The sequence below is a fragment of the Gymnoscopelus braueri genome (genome assembly GCF_963280865.1).
Source record: "Gymnoscopelus braueri genome assembly, chromosome: 15".
Classification (NCBI taxonomy): domain Eukaryota; kingdom Metazoa; phylum Chordata; class Actinopteri; order Myctophiformes; family Myctophidae; genus Gymnoscopelus; species Gymnoscopelus braueri.
In genome coordinates, this window is record NC_137620.1 from 48,616,599 (window position 1) to 48,640,793 (window position 24,195).

The window sequence follows — 24,195 nt, forward strand, 5'->3', positions numbered from 1 at the left end:
GTTTTTTTGGGCTTGTTTCTAAAGTGTAGTTGCTTATTTGGACTTGTTTCCTAATGTTGTTTATAAACCAGTGGTTCTTAAACATTTTCATAGCAAGGACCCCCAGATTAATATGTATATATGTATGTATGCTTACATACTTCACGTGCGCACGTGACATACAGTATGTATTTATGATTGAATATTGAGAGAACTTATTCAGAACTTATTCAGAAAGTATCCATATTTTGAGAGATTTGACCAAAGGTTACATGCACACATTGACACATGCAAGCATGAATCATTTGATTTTCTCATTTATTTAACCTGAATAATTGTATTTACCCGAGCACTGCAGAACAGTTGCAAAGTAAGGTTTTTTTTGTGGCTGTGGTTGGCTGTTGAAACAGGAAACAGCCACATACAGACACACTCACTTCTCGAACATTCGCCATCTCAAACAGTCACCTACGCACACACATGCACGCACTCATGTCTGGGGAAGTTCCCTAAGACCGTACACGAGAGCATCGGCGGGCTTTTTCTCCAGCGCCTCGTTCAGATGCCATCTGCATGGCTCCACGTGAAGGAAGGTAAACAAAAAAATAGTAAATTTCTCTATTTTGAGAGGAAACATATTTGGTGTCAGATCTACTCTGTGGGTGACGATCGGCTGAGTGAACAGGGGTCGCTTGAAACTCCCTTCAACAGCCGATGTTCACCCTGGGTCAGTTTATTATCTATAATTGTTTATAGACTGGCCTGTATTTAAGGCTGAATGAGGGCTAAATGGAACCTTCTGTTTAAAACAATATTTTAGAATAAGCCTAAATTATGGCATTTGTAAATCTGACCAGACCAGCATTAAACCTTTTTATAATTGATGCCTCTGTGTATAGCCCGTTCAAAAAGTCCCCAAAGGTTTCGGGGATCTCCTGTCTGGAAACACACACCGCTCCAACACGTGCGTGCGTGCGTGCGTGCGTGCGTGCGTGCGTGCGTGAGTGTGTGCGTGCGTGCGTGTGTGTGTGAGAGTCAGTCAGTGTATTTGACCTCAACACACAGAAGTTGATGGCTAACATTCTTACAATAGTGATCCCTAGGACTGGATTGTGTTCTACATATTCTATCTACAGGGTCCGCTCTGGCATCCAGGGAGTGTGCGTGCACAGTTACACACACACACACGCACGCGCACCATTTGAACATAGCAGATCTACAAGCTCACAATGTGTCGAGATGCGACACATTTTGAGCTTGTAGATCTGCTATTTTCAAAAGACACATTTTGAACTTGCGAAATGGGACATTCTGCACAATGAGTACTTTTACTTTTGGTAATTTAAATATATTTTGATGCCAAGAGATACTTTTAATAACTCCATATTGAATGATTTGCTTTGTCCTTCAGTTGACTGTCAAAATCTCCATCAAGGTCTCAGATTATCTGTCCCTCATGGTCTTCAGTGCAGAGCCAGCACTGTGGAAACAACCTACTGTAAGTGATACCCTCTCTGTAGGTTTATATACATCAGTAGGACCTCTCTATAGGTTTATACACAGCAGTAGGACCTCTCTATAGGTTTATACACAGCAGAAGGACCTTACAGTAGGTTTATATACATCAATAGGACCTCTCTGTAGGTTTATACACATCAGTAGGACCTCACAGTAGGTTTATATACATCAGTAGGACCTCTCTGTAGGTTTATACACATCAGTAGGACCTCTCTGTAGGTTTATATACAGCTGTAGGACCTCTCTGTAGGTTTATATACATCAGTAGGACCTCTCTGTAGGTTTATACACATCAGTAGGACCTCTCTGTAGGTTTATATACATCAGTAGGACCTCTCTATAGGTTTATACACAGCAGTAGGACCTTACAGTAGGTTTATACACAGCAATAGGACCTCTCTATATGTTTATACACAGCAGTAGGACCTTACAGCAGGTTTATACATAGCATTAGGACCTTACAGCAGGTTTATACACAGCAGTATGACCTTACAGCAGGTTTTTACACAGCAGTAGGACCTTACAGCAGGTTTATACACAGCAGTATACCTTACAGCAGGTTTATACACAGCAGTAGGACCTTACAGTGCTGTGTGTGTGTGTGTGTGTGTGTGTGTGTGTGTGTGTGTGTGTGTGTGTGTGTGTGTGTGTGTGTGTGTGTGTGTGTGTGTGTGTGTGTGTGTGTGTGTGTGTGTGTGTGTGTGTGTGTGTGTGTGTGTGTCCGCGTCCGCGTCCGCGCGGTTGTCGTCAGGCAGAACAATAATGTAACTTCTGCTTTGTGGTTATTACCAGAACCATAGAGAGAGAAAGTTCCGACACGCTGCTATGGGCTGTAGTTCCAAACATTGGAACTTCCTCATTGAGACAGACAGAGCATTTCCTCATTCCATTCTTACGATGGGAGTCTATGCTAGTGTCGTCACTCTCACACTATATCACTCTGGTTATTACCCCTCACTTCCTGTCTGTCTCTCTCTCTATGCACTGAAACTCTACAGCCTCCATTTTGAAACACGGCACATACAGGAAGTGAACGTTGAGACTCCATCTTGAGACGGAACAGAGAAGGAGTGAGACGAGACGACGCTGATATGATACATCCTTCTAGTGTGGTGTGATAAATGTAGAGTAAGTATCTTTATATATATTATGTTCTATAGACACAGATATGATACATCCTTCTAGTGTGCTGTGATAAATGTAGAGTGAGTATCTTTATACATATTATGTTCTTTAATAATTCCCTCTGTTCTGCTGGTATGAAGGTTATTGTTGCGTTAGAGTTTTGACACCAGGGTTGTTGATCTGGTGACAAGGATGTTGTGACTTGTAGATCTGCTCATGTTGTCAGTTCAGTGACTTGTAGATCTGCTCATGTTGTCAGTTCAGTGACTTGTAGATCTGCGCATGCTGTCAGTTCAGTGACTTGCCATGTGGTCGGCCCGTTGTCATGGAAACGTGGTTGTGGTGGAGGAGGAGTTAATTCCTGTCTATTCAGACAAAAACAGGAAACTGTTGCTAGTCTCTGGTTCACCATAAAGAGTTAAAACTCAGTTTTATCAACTACTGACTGACTGCTGACTATGAGATTCAATTCAAAGAGGCCTCACAGGTAGTTTGTGGTACTATCTGTGTAGGCCCTATAAAGAGAAGGTGCATTCGCCATCTGTTTTGAATAAGAGGTGTCATGTTTTGCAATTAATTAAACTTACATAAATTATTTATGTTGTTAAGGCTTTGTGAATTCTATTTAAAATAAAGTATAGTTTTGGACCCTGACAGAGGCGCGCCGACTCAGTAGACCTTGAGGCCAAGGAGTCGCGCCCGAGCGCCTCCAGGCGCGAGTGCCCGCGGCGACCGGCCGATGGTCTGCTAGTCGACTCAGCGCCGTCCGAGTTATGTACCGATAGGCACAGAATCGTAAATAATATTGGTGGGGACTGCGTTTGCCCCACTAACTGTGTAATTAAACTTACATAGACTATTTCTGTTTTAAAGGTTTGTGATTTCTGTTTGACTGTGCAGGGCAGAGGCGTCAATTCTCTGAGTCATGGTAACCGAAGACCCTCGGATTTAAAATTATTTCCACTATTTCTTAATTCCATTTAAAGATGTGTTTACATTATATTTTATAACTAAGGGATAGGTGCTATAAGGTTACAAGCTTGGATCCCAGTTAGCATATCTACAGTTCTGCTGTTCACACTTCCATTTTGGAAGACAATGAGCTCCCTGTTGATGGCCCAATTGCTGATGGCTCTTGGTATCAATGTGTCTTCATTAATATTCTCACTAACTCAACAATGAGATCTCCCACTCAACTCTGTGGTTTGATGTAGGTGATCAACTCCATTGTTTAGTTTAGTGAGAATTTGTGAAGGGTTTCAGTTCTGTTGGGCAGTTTAAAAGTTTAAACCACCTGGATATTTTGTGCTAAGTCTTGTGATCCATTCTTTTTCATGGAATCTTCTCTGTCCAATTGTCCAGCGGTCATTGTATTCCAAGCCACATACCTTTATAGCCTCAATTCCATGTGTCATAAAGTGTTGAACAATTAACAAATGGGTATCCTTTTCAATATTAATGGTATATTTATGTCGGCTTATTCTAATTGCTATGGAGTTGCTCGTCTCTCCTACATATTGTAATCCACATACTTGGCAAGTAATCAGATAAACACAATTTCTGGTGTTGTATGTGATGTTCTGTCTTAGGATAATTATATTTTTGTTTGTCCTGTTTTTAACAGTTTGTTTTGGGCTAAAGTAGTTAGGCCTTGTCCTACTTATCTGGTTCCATGGTTTCAATTTGCTGTGGACCAAGTGGTCTTTTAAGTTTTTGTTTCTCCTGTAGGCCGAGATTATGTTGAAGTTCTGTAAGAGGTCCCCTCCCCTGTTTTCAAAATTTCTTTTGATGGCTCTGTTTGCCAGTAAACTTTGGCTAGAAAATGTGGTTACTAAAGCTAGTGTGGGTTTCTCATTCCTTATTTTCACTTCCTGGAACGTGTTGTATGCTTTCCTGAGAAATGTTCTTGTATATCCACGTTTCCTTAATGCTGTGAACAGAGTCTTGTAGGCTTTTTCAAAATCTGCTGCTTGTGTGCAGATTCTCTTGAAACGTAGGAGCTGTGACTTGACTATTCCTGCGAAACAATGGGTTGGGTGGAAGGAAGTTTTGTGGAGCAATGCATGTGTATCAGTCTCCTTAAAAAATACCCTTAAATCCAGTTTGCCGGTGGTATTGAAGTCTTTTCCTTTGAAGACTGTAACATCCAGGAAGTCAATATGTTCTTTGTTAGTGACATATTTCACTGTTATTGAGGCATGATGTGTGTTTAGGATTTGGATGAACTGCTCAAATTCCTCTGTGGAGTGCTCAAAAACTCCAAAAATATCATCTAGAAACCTGAAATAATGTGTGGGTTTGAATCTGCACTTTTTGAGTGCGGTTTCTTCCCACAAAGCCAAATAAATGTTGGCATAAGATGGTGCAAATTTCTTTCCCATGGCTGTTCCACTGATCTGAAGGAAGGTTTTCCCATCAAATGTGAAGTCGTTTTTGGTCAAATTTAATTCTAGCAATTTCAATAGTTCTGCGTCTGGTCTTTGCCTGTCAGGGTACTTTATAAAGATATCTCTGATTGCCTTCAGCCCCGCCACTGTGTTTATATTGGTGTACAAACTGTCAACATCTATTGAACAACTATCAACTATCTATTTTGACACCAGGGTTGTTGATCTGGTGACAAGGATGTTGTGACTTGTAGATCTGCTCATGTTGTCAGTTCAGTGACTTGTAGATCTGCTCATGTTGTCAGTTCAGTGACTTGTAGATCTGCGCATGCTGTCAGTTCAGTGACTTGCCATGTGGTCGGCCCGTTGTCATGGAAACGTGGTTGTGGTGGAGGAGGAGTTAATTCCTGTCTATTCAGACAAAAACAGGAAACTGTTGCTAGTCTCTGGTTCACCACAAAGAGTTAAAACTCAGTTTTATCAACTACTGACTGACTGACCGACTGGCTGATTATCTGGTTGGCTGGCTGGCTGGCTGACTGACTGGCTGGCTGACTGACTGGCTGGCTGACTGACTGACTGGCTGGCTGACTGACTGGCTGGCTGGCTGGCTGGCTGACTGACTGACTGGCTGATTATCTGGCTGGCTGACTGACTGGCTGGCTGGCTGGCTGACTGACTGACTGGCTGATTATCTGACTGGCTGGCTGGCTGACTGCCTGATTATCTGACTGGCTGATTATATGACTGACTGGCTGGCTGACTATCTGGCTGGCTGACTGACTGGCTGGCTGATTATCTGGCTGGCTGACTTGACTGGCTGGCTGGCTGGCTGACTGACTGACTGACTGTTTGGCTGGCTGGCTGATTATCTGGCTGGCTGGCTGGCAGATTATCTGACTGCCTGCTGGCTGGCTGACTGACTGACTGGCTGGCTGGCTGATTATCTGGCTGGCTGGCTGGCTGACTGACTTGGCTGGCTGGCTGGCTGATTAGCTGGCTGGCTGGCTGACTGGCTGGCTGACTGGCTGGCTGACTGGCTGGCTGGCTGGCTGGCTGACTGACTGACTGGCTGATTATGTGTGTGTGTGTGTGTGTGTGTGTGTGTGTGTGTGTGTGTGTGTGTGTGTGTGTGTGTGTGTGTGTGTGTGTGTGTGTGTGTGTGTGTGTGTGTGTGTGTGTGTGTGTGTGTGTGTGTGTGTGTGTGTGTGTGTGTGTCAGGGATTGTAAAATAGGTTTGGACTTGGTCCAGTTTATTTCTAAGAGCAGAACATTTAATCAGCTCTATGTGTGTCACAATAAACTGTAAACAAGCTGTTTTTACATTATGTTAATAATACATAGTGTTGCAGATCTACAAGCTCACAGTGAGCTTGTAGATCTGCTATAATCTAAGCTCAACACTGTTGTATGAAGGAGCATATTGAACATTACCGTCTGTCTGTCTGTCTGTCTGTCTGTCTGTCTGTCTGTCTGTCTGTCTGTCTGTCTGTCTGTCTGTCTGTCTGTCTGTCTGTTTGTCTGTCTGACTGGCTGTGGAGTGACATAAGTGTGTGTGACTTGTAGATCTGCTCATGCTGTCAGTTCAGTGACTTGTAGATCTGCTCATGCTGTCAGTTCAGTGACTTGCCATGTGTTCGGCCTGTTGTCATGGAAACATGTGGTTGTGGTGGAGGAGTTACTTCCTGTCTCAGAAAAAAAACAGGAAACTGATGCTAGTCTCTGATTCACCATAAAGAGTTAAAACGTTCATACGAAAAGTGTGTGTGTGTGTGTGTGTGTGTGTGTGTGTGTGTGTGTGTGTGTGTGTGTGTGTGTGTGTGTGTGTGTGTGTGTGTGTGTGTGTGTGTGTGTGTGTGTGTGTGTGTGTGTGTGTGTGTGTGTGTGTGTGTGTGTTTGTGAATGAAGTGGTACAAATTACAATGTGATGTTCAGTGGTGAAGCTGCTCTAAACAGACTGAGGCCACGTTTAGACAACGGTCTCTAGTGAAAAGGTCAAAGTGCTGTTTCATTCTCACTTTTTATTCTGCCTTTAGACGTTGAGGCAACAGTGACTGAAAACGCTGTAGTGTGCATGCCAGGTGGCTAGGTGGCGCTGTGACTCACTGCTGTTTACATCATGGGGGGGGGGTTCTGGAGCTTGAAATGTACAAACGTTTTAGCATCAAAATATATACTTTGAGTACCAATGTAAAAGTACTCAAATGTTCGGAAAATAGCAGATCTACAAGCTCGCAACGCGTCACATTGTAGATCGGCTCTGTGTGGTTACTGTAGGTTTTTTATTAATAATCAAATCTGACACACACACACACACACACACACACACACACACACACACACACTGTCGTGAGTGTCGTCTTCTGCCGTGTGAAAATAGCCGACCTTTAAGCTCACAACCTCTGAGCTTGTAGATCGGCTATTTTCCTAATATGTTTTATAATATTATAAACTGCTGTGTGGACTATTAGTATATTTTAGATCGACATAGTCGTAGTGCACATATCTTACTTTGTTTTCTTAGACCTGGTTGCTTGTTTCTCTCGCAAAATACCTGTCACCCTTTGAGATCTGCAGGTTTTGACGTCACTACTTCAGTGGTTCTCAACTTCTCAACCTGTGGATCGGGACCACAACGGAGCTCACAGGTCTAGTTCAAATATGATTATTTTTGGGGCTCACAGCCTGAAAAGGTTGAGAACCACTGCATAGATTATCGAATCAGGTCTATTTGGTTGCAAATGTTAGAGACATCTCACTGTGTGAGAGAGAGACAGACAGACAGACAGACAGAGGGGAGGAAGAAGAAGAAGAGAGGGCTAGCTTGTAGATCTGCTATTTCCACAATATTTATCTGTGGAACCAGTCAATCAAAATGGGGGTACCCAGTTCAAATATGATTATTTTGGGGGCTCACAGCCTGAAAATGTTGAGAACCACTGCATAGATTATCGAATCAGGTCTATTTGGTTGCAAATGTTAGAGACAGACAGACAGACAGACAGACAGACAGATGGGAGGAAGAGAGGAAGAAGAAGAGAGGGCTTGTAGATTTGCTATTTTCACAATATGTATCTGTGGAACCAGTCAAACAAAATGGGGGTACCCAGTTCAAATATGATTATTTTTGGGGGTCACGCCCTGGCATCCCTTATTTCCTGTTGTATGAAGGAGCATAATATGAACATTACTGTCTGTCTGTCTGTGTCTGACTGGCTGTGGAGTGGCATAAGTGTGTGTGTCTGATCTGCTCATGTTGCCAGTTCAGTGACTTGTAGATCTGCTCATGCTGTCAGTTCAGTGACTTGCCATGTGGTCGGCCTGTTGTCATGGAAACATGTGGTCGTGGTGGAGGAGGAGTTACTTCCTGTCTCAGGCTTGTGTGTGTGTGTGTGTGTGTGTGTGTGTGTGTGTGTGTGTGTGTGTGTGTGTGTGTGTGTGTGTGTGTGTGTGTGTGTGTGTGTGTGTGTGTGTGTGTGTGTGTGTGTGTGTGTGTGTGTGTGTGTGTGTGTGTGTGTGTGTGTGTGTGTGTCAGCCAATCAACGCTTGTGAGCTTGTAGATCTGCTCTTTTCTGGCTGATGTTCCCCTCAGAATAGAGATGCTGGGGTTCAAATGGTTAATGTGAAATAATAAAAGGTCCTTTCACACAAAGATATGGTGGACCCCCTTGAGTGGTTGTGTTGATGTTGTGTAGTTGTAATGTGTTGATGTTGTGTAGTTGTGTTGATGTTGTGTAGTTGTGCGGTTGTGTTGTGTTGATGTTGTGTTGATGTTGTGTTTGTGTTGTGTGGTTGTGTTGTGTTTATGCTATGTAGTTGTGTGTTGATGTTGTGTAGTTGTGTTGTAGTTGTGTGGTTGTGTTGTAGTTGATGTTGTGTATTTGTGTTGTAGTTGTGTGGTTGTGTTGATGTTGTGTTGATGTTGAGTAGTAGCAGATCTACAAGCTCTCAGTGAGCTTGTAGATCTGTTATATTCTAGGCTCCATGGTATGAAGGAGCATACAGCTGTGAAAGTGTTGGTTTGTGTTGTTGTGGTTAGCGTAGCCGTTAGCTCACACTGCATTGACTGGATAGAGGAGGGGAGCAGATCTACATGTGTGTGTGTGTGTGTGTGTGTGTGTGTGTGTGTGTGTGTGTGTGTGTGTGTGTGTGTGTGTGTGTGTGTGTGTGTGTGTGTGTGTGTGTGTGTGTGTGTGTGTGTGTGTGTGTGTGAGGAAGTGGTGTAGGAACAGTGTGTTCAGACAGAAAGCACAGCTCCATTCTGTATTGTTTTGCAATGTCAGATCAAAGCTTAAATATTAATGTAGGATAAAGATTAATAATAATATATGTTCTGTTTCTCTCACTTTGTCTCTGCCTCGGGTGAGTGGCATAGCAACAGTACATAGTGTGTGTGTGTGACTTGTAGATCTGCTCATGCTGTCAGTTCAGTGACAGGAGCTGATCAGCCTGTCTCACTGATTGGCTGGCTGATTTGATGTTACATCGCTTTTTTTTTATGGCAAAACTATCAGATCTACAAGGTCACATCATGACACTATGCAACACATTAACACATTAATACCATGTAGATCTCATCTGCTAATTATTGGTTTAGCTCTGTGTCGTACTAGAAGTATAGGAAGCACTTTAAATACTTAATTCATCAAGGTTAGTCTGTCTGTCTGTCTCTGTTTCTTCATGGAATAATTACAACATCACGATGTGACCCGTTGTGAACTTGTAGAGCTGCTGTTTTCAATATTTTTTTTTGTGACACATGGAGATCAGAGGTTTCTGTCTGACAGCAGCATTATGCAACTTAGAGCAAGAAGTCTGGTTGCAACAGGTCCTAGTGCCCCCCCCCCCCCCCCCCCATGCTGTAACAGTGTGGTAAAGCTGATTTCATAGCTGTGGGCATACGTTACCTTAATTTAATTTAACGTGTGTGTGTGTGTGTGTGTGTGTGTGTGTGTGTGTGTGTGTGTGTGTGTGTGTGTGTGTGTGTGTGTGTGTGTGTGTGTGTGTGTGTGTGTGTGTGTGTGTGTGTGTGTGTGTGTGTGCGCGCGCGCGCCTGTGGCACATGCAGTGTTTTCTGATCTATTTCATTGACTGTAACCCTGACAGGTTTAATAAAGACCTAAAGATGAGTGAGTGTGTGGAGAGAGAGGAGGAGGGACCTGACAAACATCACATCCACAGACCAGAGTCTCCAACAGTGAAGAGTGACAGGACTAAAGAACCTGGACCTCCACACACACAGTATGTCTCTGTAATGTTTCTCTATAGATTATAAGTTACAGTTTGAGAATGAAGTGGTACAAATCACAATGTGATGTTCAGTGGTGAAGCTGCTCTATACAGACTGACTGTCTGCATGTTATTGTCAGTGTTGTATTGGTGTGTTAGTGATGGGACGCTATTTTAAAGACGTCACACGCACATCGCTTAACACCTACACTACAGGTCACACAATGGACCATTGATATGCATCTAGGCTCATTCCTATGTTAATTCATGTTGGTGTGACACCCGGCAGTCGGAAGCCTTTGTAAACTTTGTTGAGGTTGTTTTAAATCGATGCGTGTGTGTGTGCGTGTGCGTGCTCCTGCTCAAAAAAGTGGTTGTACGGCATGTTACCGTGTCCCATGAACAATGCATCCCTTGTTATTGTTGCAGCAATGTCGAGGAGTTGAAACCCCAAAAACTCTGTTCTACTTTCATAATGTGATGTGACAATAAATCATCTTGAAAAAACTGACCTTTTCATTCACATAATAACTGTATAAACATTTGTATGATTCCAGAAGTGTTCACCACAGACCAGAGTCTCCAACACCCAGCTGTGTGTCTATGAAGAGTGACACGTCTAAAGGACTTCCTCCTGCCTTCAGTAATGAACCTGGACCTCCAGACACAAAGTATGTGAATCCTCTTATATGCAATCGACTTTCGCTCTAGTTTTAAGCAGCATGTTTAACTGATGATCTCACAGAGGAATAACTTCACTATCCACAATGCTAAAGCGTAAGATCCGGTTACGTCGCCGTATCTGATTGGTGTATCTGGTTGGTGGAGCTCACGTTGCATTAATAAACTGTCTTCTTCAATCACATGCTAATTGAAGATACATTTTTTTCTGATTCCAGAAGTGTTCACCACAGACCAGAGTCTCCAACACCCAGCTGTGTGTCTATGAAGAGTGACCGGTCTAAAGGACATCCTCTTAACTTCAGTAATGAACCTGGACCTCCACACACAAAGTATGTGAATCCTCCTATACAATACCCTGCCCTTTTACCCGTCTGTAAATAGTGCCTTCTCTACAGACCGTGAATACAGCATTTACTATGGTGAAAGGCTTTGTACTCAAAGGCATGGAGAGGTGGCTTTCCTGAACTTGAATGAAGCATTTCATGTTGAAAGAATTGCCCTCTGTATAATAAATCCATGCCGTACGCCACACCCTGATTTTACTTCATTGGGTGCGGTGTCGTGCACCGGCAATAGCTAATATACAAGCTCACAACGCTTCACAGCATGACATGTTGTGAGCTTGTAGATCGGCATTTTTTGGTGCACGATACCGCACACAACAAAATATATCGCAAATCTGAACCGAGCCGGGCGCGCACATGTCCACTCACTGAGCCCAATCACACAGAGTCACAGACACAAAGAGAGGTCCATCTTAATTTAGAGAACCAGAGTCTCCAACACCCAGCTGTGTCTCTATGAAGAGTGACTGGTCTAAAGGAATGCCTCCTAACTTCAGTAATGAACCTGGACCTCCACACACAAAGTAAGATCACTGATCTCTGTGAACTCCAACTCTCTGCCCACAGATGTAGACAGTAGTAGAGTATCTCACTGTCAGCTGTAGTGATCTTTGATTCACTGATTCTTAGTTTGTCTTGGACATGCACCGGGGTTCCTCAGGGCTCCCTACTTGATCCGAAAATAGCCGATCTACAAGCTCACAACGTGTCATGTTGTGAGCTTGTAGATCTGCTATTTTGGCTGAATATTCACCCAGATGTGGTTAAATAATCAGATCTCACCCCCCTGTCACATTTATATGTATATAAAAAGATGGGTGGGGGCAGGAAGCAGAGGCCACTAATTTATTTTGTGTTTATCCTGTTGAAACCAAGGGGCAAACCCACTCTGCAGGAATTGAAGCTCACTTCTGGGTTCTCGTTCAGCCTGCTGTTCCCGTTAATGGCCCAGCAGATGTCGCTATTTCACCTTCTACCGTTTGCAATTTATTATAATCTCAATAGAAGTCAATGAGGTTTTGGGTGAACTTTACAGTACACTTGATTCTACTTCATTCCTACTGACCGCCAGAGGCAGTGTTTTCAACACCTGGATATCCATCACGCGCTCGCGTATGGGTCGAATATTAATACCAACAAAGTCACTCGTGACCTGTGTGCACGCACGCCACCTATATAGGTGCGGGACACACAGCGTTCATCCTCTTTCATCTTTTCGCCTCCAGAGCGTAGGTCGATAACTTGCAGCTACGCGTGAAGTTTCGTAACCAACAGGTTGGAGCTACGGTTTACCGTCCTCCAGAGACTGCGTAGCCTGCTACCATGGAATTACGTTACCCCGTTCATAGGGGCTCTCGGAAAGGAACAAGGAAGGAAGGAGGAAAAAAAAAAGAAAGCATGCGAGTTAGCAGCTGCTTGCTAGCATTGGAGCTAACGACAATAACACCGTGAGCTTTCCCCGCACCACCGTTGCGGTTGAACTATGGAGCCATAGCTGTACATTGGCGACGGTGAGTGCATGTATTGTGCTGTTTACAGACAAATAAAGTAAAAGAGGGGAAAGTATTCAGCGTTGAGGATGTATCCCATTCTGCCGCTTTGAGAAGACCGTGACAAAACCGGATTGCCTGATTAATGTCTCATAGGAGGTGCTCTCTCGCCTCGATGACACGACGGCGGTGGAGCCAGATTGACTATAGTGATGTGTCGGTCATGATTGATTGGCTCATAAGAACTAGTTCTTTGCCGTGAGCGTGAACGAATACGTTCATGACTCGACTCGAAACCGTTGTGTTCACGGGTTCGTTCATGCCCCGCCCCCCCCCCCGATCCGCAGGGTCGCACACACACACACACAGGAGGACGGGAGCTTCAGCGTGCTTCCCGCGACAGACAGGCGGACATGCATTGCAAATTTTGTGGATTGAAATGAAGCACTGCTGTTGTGTTGTTAGTGTTGTATTCATTGTTCCTGTACAAAAGACCGGTGGTGACCAGATAGCACGACATTTAACTATGAAAGAACTGGGCTCCATTAAAGTACAAATACCTCGAAATTGTACTTAAGTACAGTACTGAGTACATGTACTTAGTTACTTTACACCACTGTATGAGCGCTTCTGTACATGTTTTTGCTGGGAGTGGTTCTCACTCTGACGCAGACATTCTATCTGCCAGACATATGGCGCTTGTTAGCTTGTTTGCTATCCAATGGCTCAGTCAGTACACTGTCTACCTGCAAGTCTGTAGGTCCCTGGTTCAAACCCCAATTTAACCAGTCCAAATATAATTTAGCTGCAGCTAATAAAGGACATCCATAGTGTGCTTCACTCTGTCGTTATTGGACGATATACTGTGTACCTATTACTACATGTACTTGGTGCCGCGCTATGAGCTTGTAGATCTGCTATTTTTGAATAGCCCAAGGTGTAAAATAATGCTTTTTAGCTCAAATCTAAAAATGACACAGTTCCAGGTCTTAATGGGGTAAAAGAGGTCTCGCTGATCAATGACAGCTGACTTAAGCAGCATATATGCCAATACTGCCACTGTGTGTGCTTAACCTCACAGTTTGAGTGTGTATCATAGCTTGAGTGTGACTCGCTGCTGCTATTCAGGTTATACTGCTTGGTGCTTGGTAGTAAAATGAAATTATAATACTGGTATGGTTCAAGTGTGTCTTGCTTTGCCATCACTTGGTTATCATACTGTGGGTACTTGACACATGACTTGACACAGTGGCTTGAGTGGTTCTCGCTCCTTGCCACGACAAAGTTACATATTAGTAACATGGTACTCTGGGTACTGATAATCAATAAGCTTTGTTTATTGGCAATGGATCCCCATTAGCTGCGGCAAAAGGGAAACCAGCAGCTATTCTTCCCGGGGTCTAAGACAACGGAAAACATTAACAAGTACATATGTACTTGACGCTGTAGCTTGAACGATTCTCGCCCTTTTGCTATGGCTACGTTATCAATAGCACTAAGTGTATCTCACTCTACTGCTGTTACCCACTAATACTGTGTGTACCCGGTACTCACTACTGCTAATCAACATATGCAGTATACTGCGAATACTGATATCGTAGCTTGCGTGTATGTCGCTCTGCTGCTATCCAGATAATACTATGTGCTTGGTAGTGAAATATTCTTAGAGTTCTATTTGACGATTGAAGTGTGTTTCGCTTTGCCACTTCTTGACTATCATACTGTGTCCTTGACACTGTAGCTGAATGATTCTCGCTTTTGCTACGGCTACGTCATCAGTAGTATTGAGTGTCTCACTCTGTTACTGTTACCCATGGATTATTGCAACAATTGCTGGTCCCAGAAGAGAAGGTCCATTACTTGCGGCAGTCATGTCCTGACTATGGTGCCTGACACAGGCTATGGCTGTGAATGTTTGGCTAATTGCAGCGGCATACTGCTGGCAGAAAGGTCGACTGGGTTGGCCTGGTTGAGGCGGATTTGCCTCCCACAGGGATGCTAGCATTGAGCCCTCGGGACGCTTTCTCAGCTAGAGGAATTGTCAGGATGACGAACTCTTGGCCACTGAATTGAAAGCAGTACATGGAAGTACAAATTCACAGTACAAGGTCTACTAAATTGGAAAACTCATTAAGCACTGAGCTTGTTTAAGATGAGATCCCCATGCACACAAATCATGATGAGGCTGGACAGGAAAAAAGGAAACAAGAAATAATGACTGACAGTCATGTTATACCAGCTGCATGCTGTATTTTGCATTTGTAAGCGCCACTGCGGTGTGCCCCCCAATGGAATATACCCCTAGCATTGGGAGTGTGTCTCGCTCCGCTGCTGCTGGTCGCTCCACTACTGCTTGTCACTGGACGAAAGAAGGGAAAAGGATCAGCGATATAGCGTTGAGAGTGCATCTCGCTCTGCCGCTTTTGAGGGACCACGCCACTGCGGCGTGCGCCCACTGGAATATACCGCTAGCATTGGGAGTGTGTCTCGCTCCGCTGCTGCTGGTAGCTCCACTACTGCTTGTCAATGGACGAAAGAAGGGAAAAGGATTAGCGTTGAGAGTGCATCTCGCTCTGCCGCTTTGAGAAACCATGGCGGGCGGCCCACCGCCATATAGCGTAAGCATTAGGAGTGTGTCTCGCTCCGCTACTGCTTGTCGCTGGACGAAAGGAGTGGAAAGTATTAGCGTTGAGAGTGTGTCTCGCTCTGCCGCTTTTGGAGGTACCACGCCACTGCGGCGTGCGCCCACTGGAATATACCGCTGGCATTGGGAGTGTGTCTTGCTCCGCTGCTGCTGTTCGCTGGCCAGAGGAAAAGGAAAGGAACCACGTGCGGCCCACCCTAACGTAGCTTCAGCATAGTAAGTGTGTCCCACTCCGCTATTGCTTGTCGCTGGACGAAAGGAAAAAGGGGTCGGCGTTGAGAATGTATCCCATTCTGCCGCTTTGAGGAACCACGTGCGGACCACCGCAACATAGCTTCAGCATAGTAAGTGTGTCCCACTCCGCTACTGCTTGTCGCTGGACGAAAGCGTTGAGAGTACATAGCCCAGCTGGCCATATAACGGCTTGGCCTAGCCCTAAATGGATGCGTCCAACAACTATCGTCATTGTACACCCTTGGTGCTGTACATCATGAGATTTGGCAGGTGGGCCAGTTCCAGAACCTCTTTCCAAGGGCTTGTCAGCCATGGGGAGTACAGCCCAATATGGCTAGACCTAAGGCTGGTGGTTGATGCCAACATTGCTTACTTTACTTACATTACCTTACTGTAAGTCGATCCGGATTAAGAGCGCCTGCTAAACGCCTAAACGGTAAACTGTGAGCATTGCTTCTCTGGTGGTGTCACTAGATGAAGCTGTCGAGCTGGATGACCGTTGCTCATGGCCACAGTGTTAGTCTCTGATCTGCTAACTAGAGCCATGCCACAGCGGCTGGAATGTGACGTATTGGACATTCCCTTGACTACCTCGCCCTGGCCCTCCGGCATGCAAGTGTTGATGCGCAGACACAGCGCCTATCCAGCGCCTATCCAGTATCCAGCGCCTATACAGCGCCTATACAGCGCCTATACAGCGCCTATACAGCGCCTATCACTCTAGGCGTTTGCTTGCATGATTAGAGAATTGACAATGTCTACTTTGGTAATGAGCCAGAGCCTCTGGGTGTCCCGGGTTCGACGCCAGGCCAGAAGTGGGTCGATGTGTGTCCCTGCCTGAGCCCCTAATTGCCCCATGAGCGCCGGAGAATGGCTGCTCACTGCTCCTAGTAGTTCTAGGATGGGTAAATAAATACAGCGGATAAATTTCACGCATGTACAAATGTGCATATATATTTGTGGCTTGGGCCTCGAACCCCAAGACTGCAACAGAATGGTGAGGGTCTCCAGCCAGTGTCGCTAATGCACTGGACCTGCGTGCAGTGCACCTGGCCCTCAGGATGTTTATGCCGTGTTCAATAACACAATATGTCAACAGTCTGCCTTCTGGGGCGCTTGACCCAGTCAGTCTCTGCAGGAGGCTTGGAAGCTCCTTTCGTGGACCTTGCCTCATCTTGCAAATTTCATAGCAATGCGCTTGTTGGGTGTACAGTCCAGGCTGCGGACTTGTTTCCCACTGGAAGCCTCTTGGATCCGATAGCAGTTCGGATCACGTGCATAGGTATGGCAGAGCGGTAGTACCGTTAGCCTTGAGGGCATAACGCGTTGTTGACTGTAGGTCTCCCTTCCGGGACAGACCAGTCCGTTAGGGCAAGATGCTTGGGCCTACTGCAGCTTCTCAATGAAGTGCCTTGGCCTCTCCACAGAGACAAGATCTCCTGTCACAGTTAGGGGGGGAGGTGCATTTGGCATCCTCACTCCTAACCTTCGGCTGCGTCATTGACCACTGAAGTTCAAAACTATTGTCCGAAAATTACTGGATTTTTGTGCATCGTACACCAGGGCGTTGCACGCCAGCGAGTGTAGACTGTGCTCTAGTCGGGACAAGGGCCACTGCATAGGTTGGAGCGTTGCTCTGTGCTTATGCTGCCCTAGATATCTGCGGATGATGTTAGATAGAGGGTTCAGCCTCTCTACCATTGAGATGCTCTCCGCGTGTGGCCCCCACAGGTTGCATGGGTGCCTTCATGATGCTTGCCTGTGGTATTGGAAGCTTTGTCCCCAGCCGGTACATCGGGCTGCTCTCAGATGACTATCTGCTAGTACTTTGTCCTCACTGCTTCATCTGCAAAAGTGAGTAGATGGGCTTCATGCCCTGGCCATTGCCAGAGACTGTTAAAGTGGGATTCCGATGGGTCTGGTTTACCATATGGCCGACCCCTCCTTACGTTCTCAGAGGCTTTCTGCATTTCACGTCAGCTAGCCTATTGATTTGTTAGTTTGCTCCTCAACCAGAGGTGGAGCAACTGCATTCTAGTACCTGCCTATTGTGTCCCGTCCGGGCTCTGTGGCAGGACATAGCTGTGATGGCTGGAGTTTGGTTGTATTTGTCTGTGAGGAAGGGCACAGCTGTGCCTTGGCTTAATGGAGACTTTCATTGCTGCGTTCAGGCAAATGTACGTCTTTAGGGGGCCTCTAGGTTCCCCCAAGGCCTTTCTTGACCGCGGGTGTTGCCAGAGCCTCTCCCTCAGTGATACAGGCTTGGAGCAGGCCAGGAGATGCAGCCGAATGGGCTTCATCTTTCATGGGCTTTTGCCCGCTCCTATATATATAGTCAACCTGGCCGTCTCGCATCCTGTGGCGACGGCTGTGGTGTTGTCTGTTTATTCTATCTGCAAACCGACATCGGTAAGCGCAGATTCCTCGTGACTATGTTGGTATTAGTCATCCAGGTGTTGAAAACACTGCCTCTGGCGGTCAGTAGGAATGAAGTAGAACGAGAGTTATGCATATAACTAAGGTTCTACGAATTCCGGATGACCGCCAGAGTTGACTGTCACTCGGAATCTCGTTCTCGACGAAAAGATTTCATGAGGATGAACGCTGTGTGTCCCGCACCTATATAGGTGGCGTGCACACAGGTCACGAGTGACTTTGTTGGTATTAATATTCGACCCATACGCGAGCGCGTGATGGATATCCAGGTGTTGAAAACACTGCCTCTGGCGGTCATCCGGAATTCGTAGAACCTTAGTTATATGCATAACTCTCGTTTTATTACCTTAGTAAACCTTTTCAAAAACACTTTATGTTTTCAATCACTAGTTTAAAGTATTTTTTAAATCATCATGATATGTGTTTAGTAAATTATGGTTCCATTAATTTAAAAAAGAATGATAAAGAGAACCCGATCCTCGCGGACAGGGGCTCGTTGCACACACGGAGGTCCGATAGCGTCGGGCAAAAAAAATTGGCCCACCGCTTCTTTTTTGAAAAACACTTGGAAAAAAACAGAAATCCGAGAAAAATAACGTGGAAGCAGAGAGTCTTTTTTTGCTTCTGGTCACGTGATCTCTGGGTGTACACTTCATTGGTGGTGTTTGGATCATTTCCAGGCTCCCCCCCCCCCCCCCCCACCCAAAAAATTATAATGTCCGTGGCAACGCAGCTTTCATTATATTTATTGTACAAATTTAGCGAGAGGCGAGGTCCCCAGGCTGAGTGCACCGTGCACCATGGTGGAAAAACTGACACGATCACAAGGCAACCGCACCGCTGTCTGTCTGTCTGTCTGATGGTCTGTCACAGGAGAGCAGCTCGCCCGCCTGCACCTAACAGTTTCAGGAAGTGAACGGGTTCGTTCACGCCAACGACCGAAGCATTTTAGAACGAATCTGTCATGAACATCCCATCACTGCAGACGGTAGAAACCCCATTGAGTTTCTGGTGTGTGGGGGAAATGTGTATGGATTCCCTCCCTCCCTGCTTCTCTCCATTGAATATCAAGGGGCACTAAAATAAAAAAAATAAATACAAATAAAACACGATACAATGGTTGGTTTTGTTTTGATCGCGGCGATTCTTCCGGTTGTCCGGAAATTAGCTGTTCACAGACAGATTCACGTAAGTGAAAACATAATCCCTCCCCTCGGCTGCCGTTCTGGCCTGGTGGAGATAAATACTAAAAACACAAGACATATAGTCTAAGAGCAGTTTATCCTCTATATCCAATGTTTAGCTATAGATTATACATTGCTATGCTATAGATTATTAGTTACTATGCAGACTGACTGCTTGTGTGCATGTGCTTTCTTTCTGTCTGTTAATCTATCATGGCAGGCCATGAGAGAGTTAATTTCCAAGTTGTATTTCATTGGCTGAGCACTGTTAGGACTACAGCATGATTTATACTTTATACTACGGTGTTGCGTGCCGGAAATAACGGATCTACAAGCTAACAACGCCACAAAACGGTGTGAGCTTGTTGATCTGCTATTTTTGCGATGTAACTATCTGTCTATCTATCTATGCAACTGATATTGTACTAGGGCTTTCACAACTAGAGATTTTTACTGGTCGACTAATTTGACCCAGTGGTAGTCGACTAATCGATATTTACCTATAAAAAAAAGCCCATTGTTTTAATGCCATTACTATTATTATTATTCTCCTGCCTTTATTTTTATGCCGTTTTAAGGGAAGCGCTTCTGGCACAGCAGCACAGCAGCACAAGGATCCTTAAAAGGGGGCGACTAGTCGACTAGTTGGCGAAAGCCCTATATTGTACTACATTTTAGCATTAGAATGTTTTATACAGTTTCTATTGTTATTCATTTTATTGACATTTCTTTTTTGTTTATCCTTTTGAAACCCAATACGTTTTACTCTCTTATGCTTGTATAATGGGATATAACACGAAAGACCTTTTCATTCACATGACAATTGTATCAACATTTATATGATTCCAGAAGTGTTCACCACAGACCAGAGTCTCCAACACCCAGCTGTGTGTCTATGAAGAGTGACTGGTCTAAACATGGAGCTCCTGACTTCAGTAATGAACCTGGACCTCCACACACAAAGTATGTAAATCCTCCTATTATACAATATACTAAATCACTACAATATGACACATTGAATCTTTTGGATTGCACGACACACAGTTAAAGAGTTCTATAGACCAACAAACTCTAGCTCTAGCGACTGCTAGTGTTTATGCAAAGTTTCACACTGATCGGTCCGAGATGATCTGTTCACAGACAGACTCACATGACTGAAAACATAATCCCTGGATATAGTTCTGGCCTGACGGAGATAATTAGTAAAACCAAGACATATAGTCCAATAACGGTGTGTCTCCTCTGTTCAACGTTTATCTATAGATGTTAAGTTACTATGTGTACATAGTATACATTTGTAAATGAAGTGGTACAAATCACAACATACTTTTCAGTGGTGAAACTGCACTATACTTGCTTACTACTTGTCTGTCTGTCCATTTGTCCGTCCGTTAATGTATCATGTCAGGCCATGAAAGAGTTAATTTACACGTTGTTTTTCATTGGCTGAGCTGTTAGGACTACAGCATGATTTATACTTCCTCGCACTATGGTGTTGTGCGCCGAAAATAACAGATCTACAAGCTAACAATGCCACAACACGTTGTGAGCTTGTAGATCTGCTATTTTTGCTATGGATCTATGGAATATCTGTATCTATGCAACTGATATTACACTGCATTTTAGCATTCAATCTTTTTTCAAAGTTTCTATTGATATTCATTTTATTGCCATTTTTTTGTTTATCCTGTTGAAGAGGTTTTACTCTCTTAATGGGATTTAACACTAAAGAATCTTGAACAAACTTGTAGTTTTCATTCACATGATAAAACATGCATAATGATTCCAGAAGTGTTCACCACAGACCAGAGTCTCCAACACCCAGCTGTGTGTCTATGAAAAGTGACTGGTCTAAACATAGAGCTCCTGACTTCAGTAATGAACCTGGACCTCCACACACAAAGTATGTGAATCCTCCTATACAATATACACTCTATAACACAATAAATATGTTTTTGGGCGACCACATTAACACGATGGAACCTAGCAAAGGTGCTAGGAGACGTCCAGTTGGCCGAGGCACAGATATCAGACAGGGGAACTCAACGGAGCTGTGCCCAAGAGGCAGCCATACCTCTGGTGGAGTGCGCCACCACAGAGGACGGAAAAGGTTGCGCGGCCAACCGATACACATTAGTGGTAGTATCAACAAGCCAATGCCAGAGTCTCTGTTTAGAAAGTATTTGACCCAGAACTTTCTCACCATAGCAGACAAAAAGCTGATAATTCTGTCTGATTGCTTGTGAAAAGCATAAAGCATTGTCATCGGCCAAACATGGGCCAGGGCATCCAGGCCCAAGGGCCCTGGGGGGTTCGTCATGGAGAACCAACTGGGGCAGTGAGAGTCATCCTGAGAGGCGCTCTCCCGAACCTGTCCCAGAGCTGCTGCACCACTTGAGGATGTAGACGCCAGTCTCCCTCTCGTGGCCCATCCCTTGAGAGTATGTCCGCTGCCCAGTTCCAGATCCCTGGAAAAGGCGCAGCTCGAAGAGATGAAAGTTGGGTGTGAGCCCATAGCAAGAGTTCCCGCGTCATCTCGTGAAGACGGCGGGACCTCAACCCCCCCTGGCAATTGACATAAGCCGTCCTTCCAGATATGGCAAAAAAAGATGGAGAGCTAGTTAACAAACACTCCTGCGTCACCAGGAGGCGACGGTGTCTGTGTAGCCTTGTTCAGAACCTGAAGCCCCTGTGAAGACAGATGCACCAGAACCGCGTTCTTACACTTGATGAAGGTATGTGGCGCCAGAGAAAGCCCGAAGGGGAGTACCTGGTAGTCATAGGCCACTCCCTCGAACGCAAACCGAAGGCACTTCCTGTGGAGAGGATGGATGAAAATATGCATCCTTCAGATACAGCGTGGTGAACTATAGGCCCTTGGAGATGGCCTGTAACATGTGAGCTGGGGACAGCATATTGAACCTCAAGTGTTTTAAGCAACGGTTGAGGACATGCAGGTCCAGGATAGGACGGTAGCCGCCGTCCTTTTTCGGGACAAGGAAATATGTGGAGTAAAACCCACTGAGCCGTTCTGACGGCTCTAGTTTCCGTACAGCCCATTTTGCGAGAAGCAAGGTTACCTCCAACCGGAGGACCTTTCTTCTGACATGGCCAGACACAGTAGTCACCCCGAACGCCCTGTTAGGGCGTTGGTCAACACCAGAATTGAAGTTTGTAGCCCCTCAGTACGGTGTCCAGCACCGCTTAACAGCTCCCAGCTGTAAACAGGGTGTACAGTACGAATGTTACGTATATAACCATGGTTAAACACTGCAAATCAACACGCACACCCGTGTGTTAGCTCTTAGCTGCATACGGGGCAAAGACAGAACCATGTGGAGGTTCTGGTCCTACACACCCGCTGCATAGACTGTCACTCACCTGTTTATCAGCCCATGGCCTTATACAGGGAGGATTAAACAGTTTATATTCCTCTTTATACTTACCAAGCCCACCTTATATATAGCTTTGCTTACATGGGGGAATTCACTGGAACAAAAAAAAAATCAATGACTGTCTGTTCATGGTGTTGGGTTATCTATCGATGCACCTGTTGTACTGTATTTTGAGTACTATTTGTACTGTTGTTATTTTGTTTTGTCATTTTTATTGTTGCTGCAATGTCAAGGAGCCACAGACCAGAGTCTCCAACACCCAGCTGTGTGTCTATGAAGAGTGACTGGTCTAGACTAGAACCTCTGAACTTCAGTGGTAATGAACCTGAACCTCCAGACACAGAGTATGTGAACCCTCTACAATGTACACAACAAAAACAGAATAAAGTGATCTCATGCTAAGTTTGGAGGTCTAAGTACATAATGCATTTACAGTATATATACACGGGTGCACATAACATTTTTGGTCTAGTTCTCAGGAGAGCACCTGGATATGTTACTTGGTGCTCACCGCTTGCTGTGTGCGACTGACTGTGTCAGGATTCGAGGCCACACTCACACAATCACGTGCATCATGCGTCGCCTCCCCCTCCGCCCCGCCCCATGGGTGTGTATGGGGCGGACACGTGCTTCACCGTTAATGTGTGAGAGTTGCTTCAGGAAGTAAATTTCTGTCCCAGCGGTCCCAGATGTTGGTACGCCTCCCTTCGTTAGATGTGCCGCGCAGCATGCATTTTGACGACGCATGCGCACCAGTTATGTGCAACCCTGTGTATATATATATACTTCACTAATGAACCCAGACCTTCAGACACAAAGTAAGAACTAATTATCTCTGTGAAAACACAAATAATTAATCCACAAAATGTCATCAAAATGAAAACGCAAGATGTCCAATGGATTTAATGATGGGGTAGATTATTAACAGTACATTTAGTACAGTCAATAGTTATGCTAAAATGATTTCCCCCCCATCGTGGTCCATTGTACTCAATTCATCAGTAAATGATGAATGGGTTATCACTGGGTATTATCATTATATAAGTTCATAAAGTATACCAATAATAACTATTATTATAATAACATTAATAGTAATAATATTTGTCACATTAGACCTGACCCAGGCCCTCCACCTCCTCCCCTGGAGCTTATGATGCATAATATGTTGATTGTAAATGGTATTGCCCTCACTGACTTTTGATTATATTATCCACTGCATCATAGACATTATTCACAGCACTGGTGAGAGTCAGAGGACCCACAGGGGTCCTTGAGGAGGTTCCAGGGGGTCCCTTGTGGGCTGCTATTTCATTTTAGTATAGTAGAGATTAGAGATGCACGATATTGTTTTTTGGATACCGATACCGATACCGATTATTTGCTGGGTCATATCTGCCGATACCGATCCGATACCGATATTTAATATATTTATTAATTTTTTGATATTTTTTGAATTTTTTTCTTGATATTATGATTTTTAAGGCCTACTGGACACTATACACAGGACCACAATGGAAACAAGCACCTAGGCCCTAAGGGCTTGGCC

At 44.7% G+C, this 24,195-nt stretch overlaps 1 protein-coding gene across 1 annotated transcript in view; it reads left to right on the top strand.

The window, feature by feature from the left end:
* LOC308102372 (uncharacterized protein) overlaps positions 1-24,195 on the top strand; it is a 1,220,233-nt gene that overhangs the window by 745,011 nt on the left and 451,027 nt on the right. Inside the window, exons 26-30 of the mRNA XM_080452057.1 lie at positions 10,796-10,909; positions 11,138-11,251; positions 20,104-20,217; positions 21,044-21,157; positions 22,883-22,993. Coding sequence (XP_080308183.1) covers positions 10,796-10,909; positions 11,138-11,251; positions 20,104-20,217; positions 21,044-21,157; positions 22,883-22,993 — 567 coding nt within the window. The remainder of the gene's footprint in view (positions 1-10,795; positions 10,910-11,137; positions 11,252-20,103; positions 20,218-21,043; positions 21,158-22,882; positions 22,994-24,195) is intronic.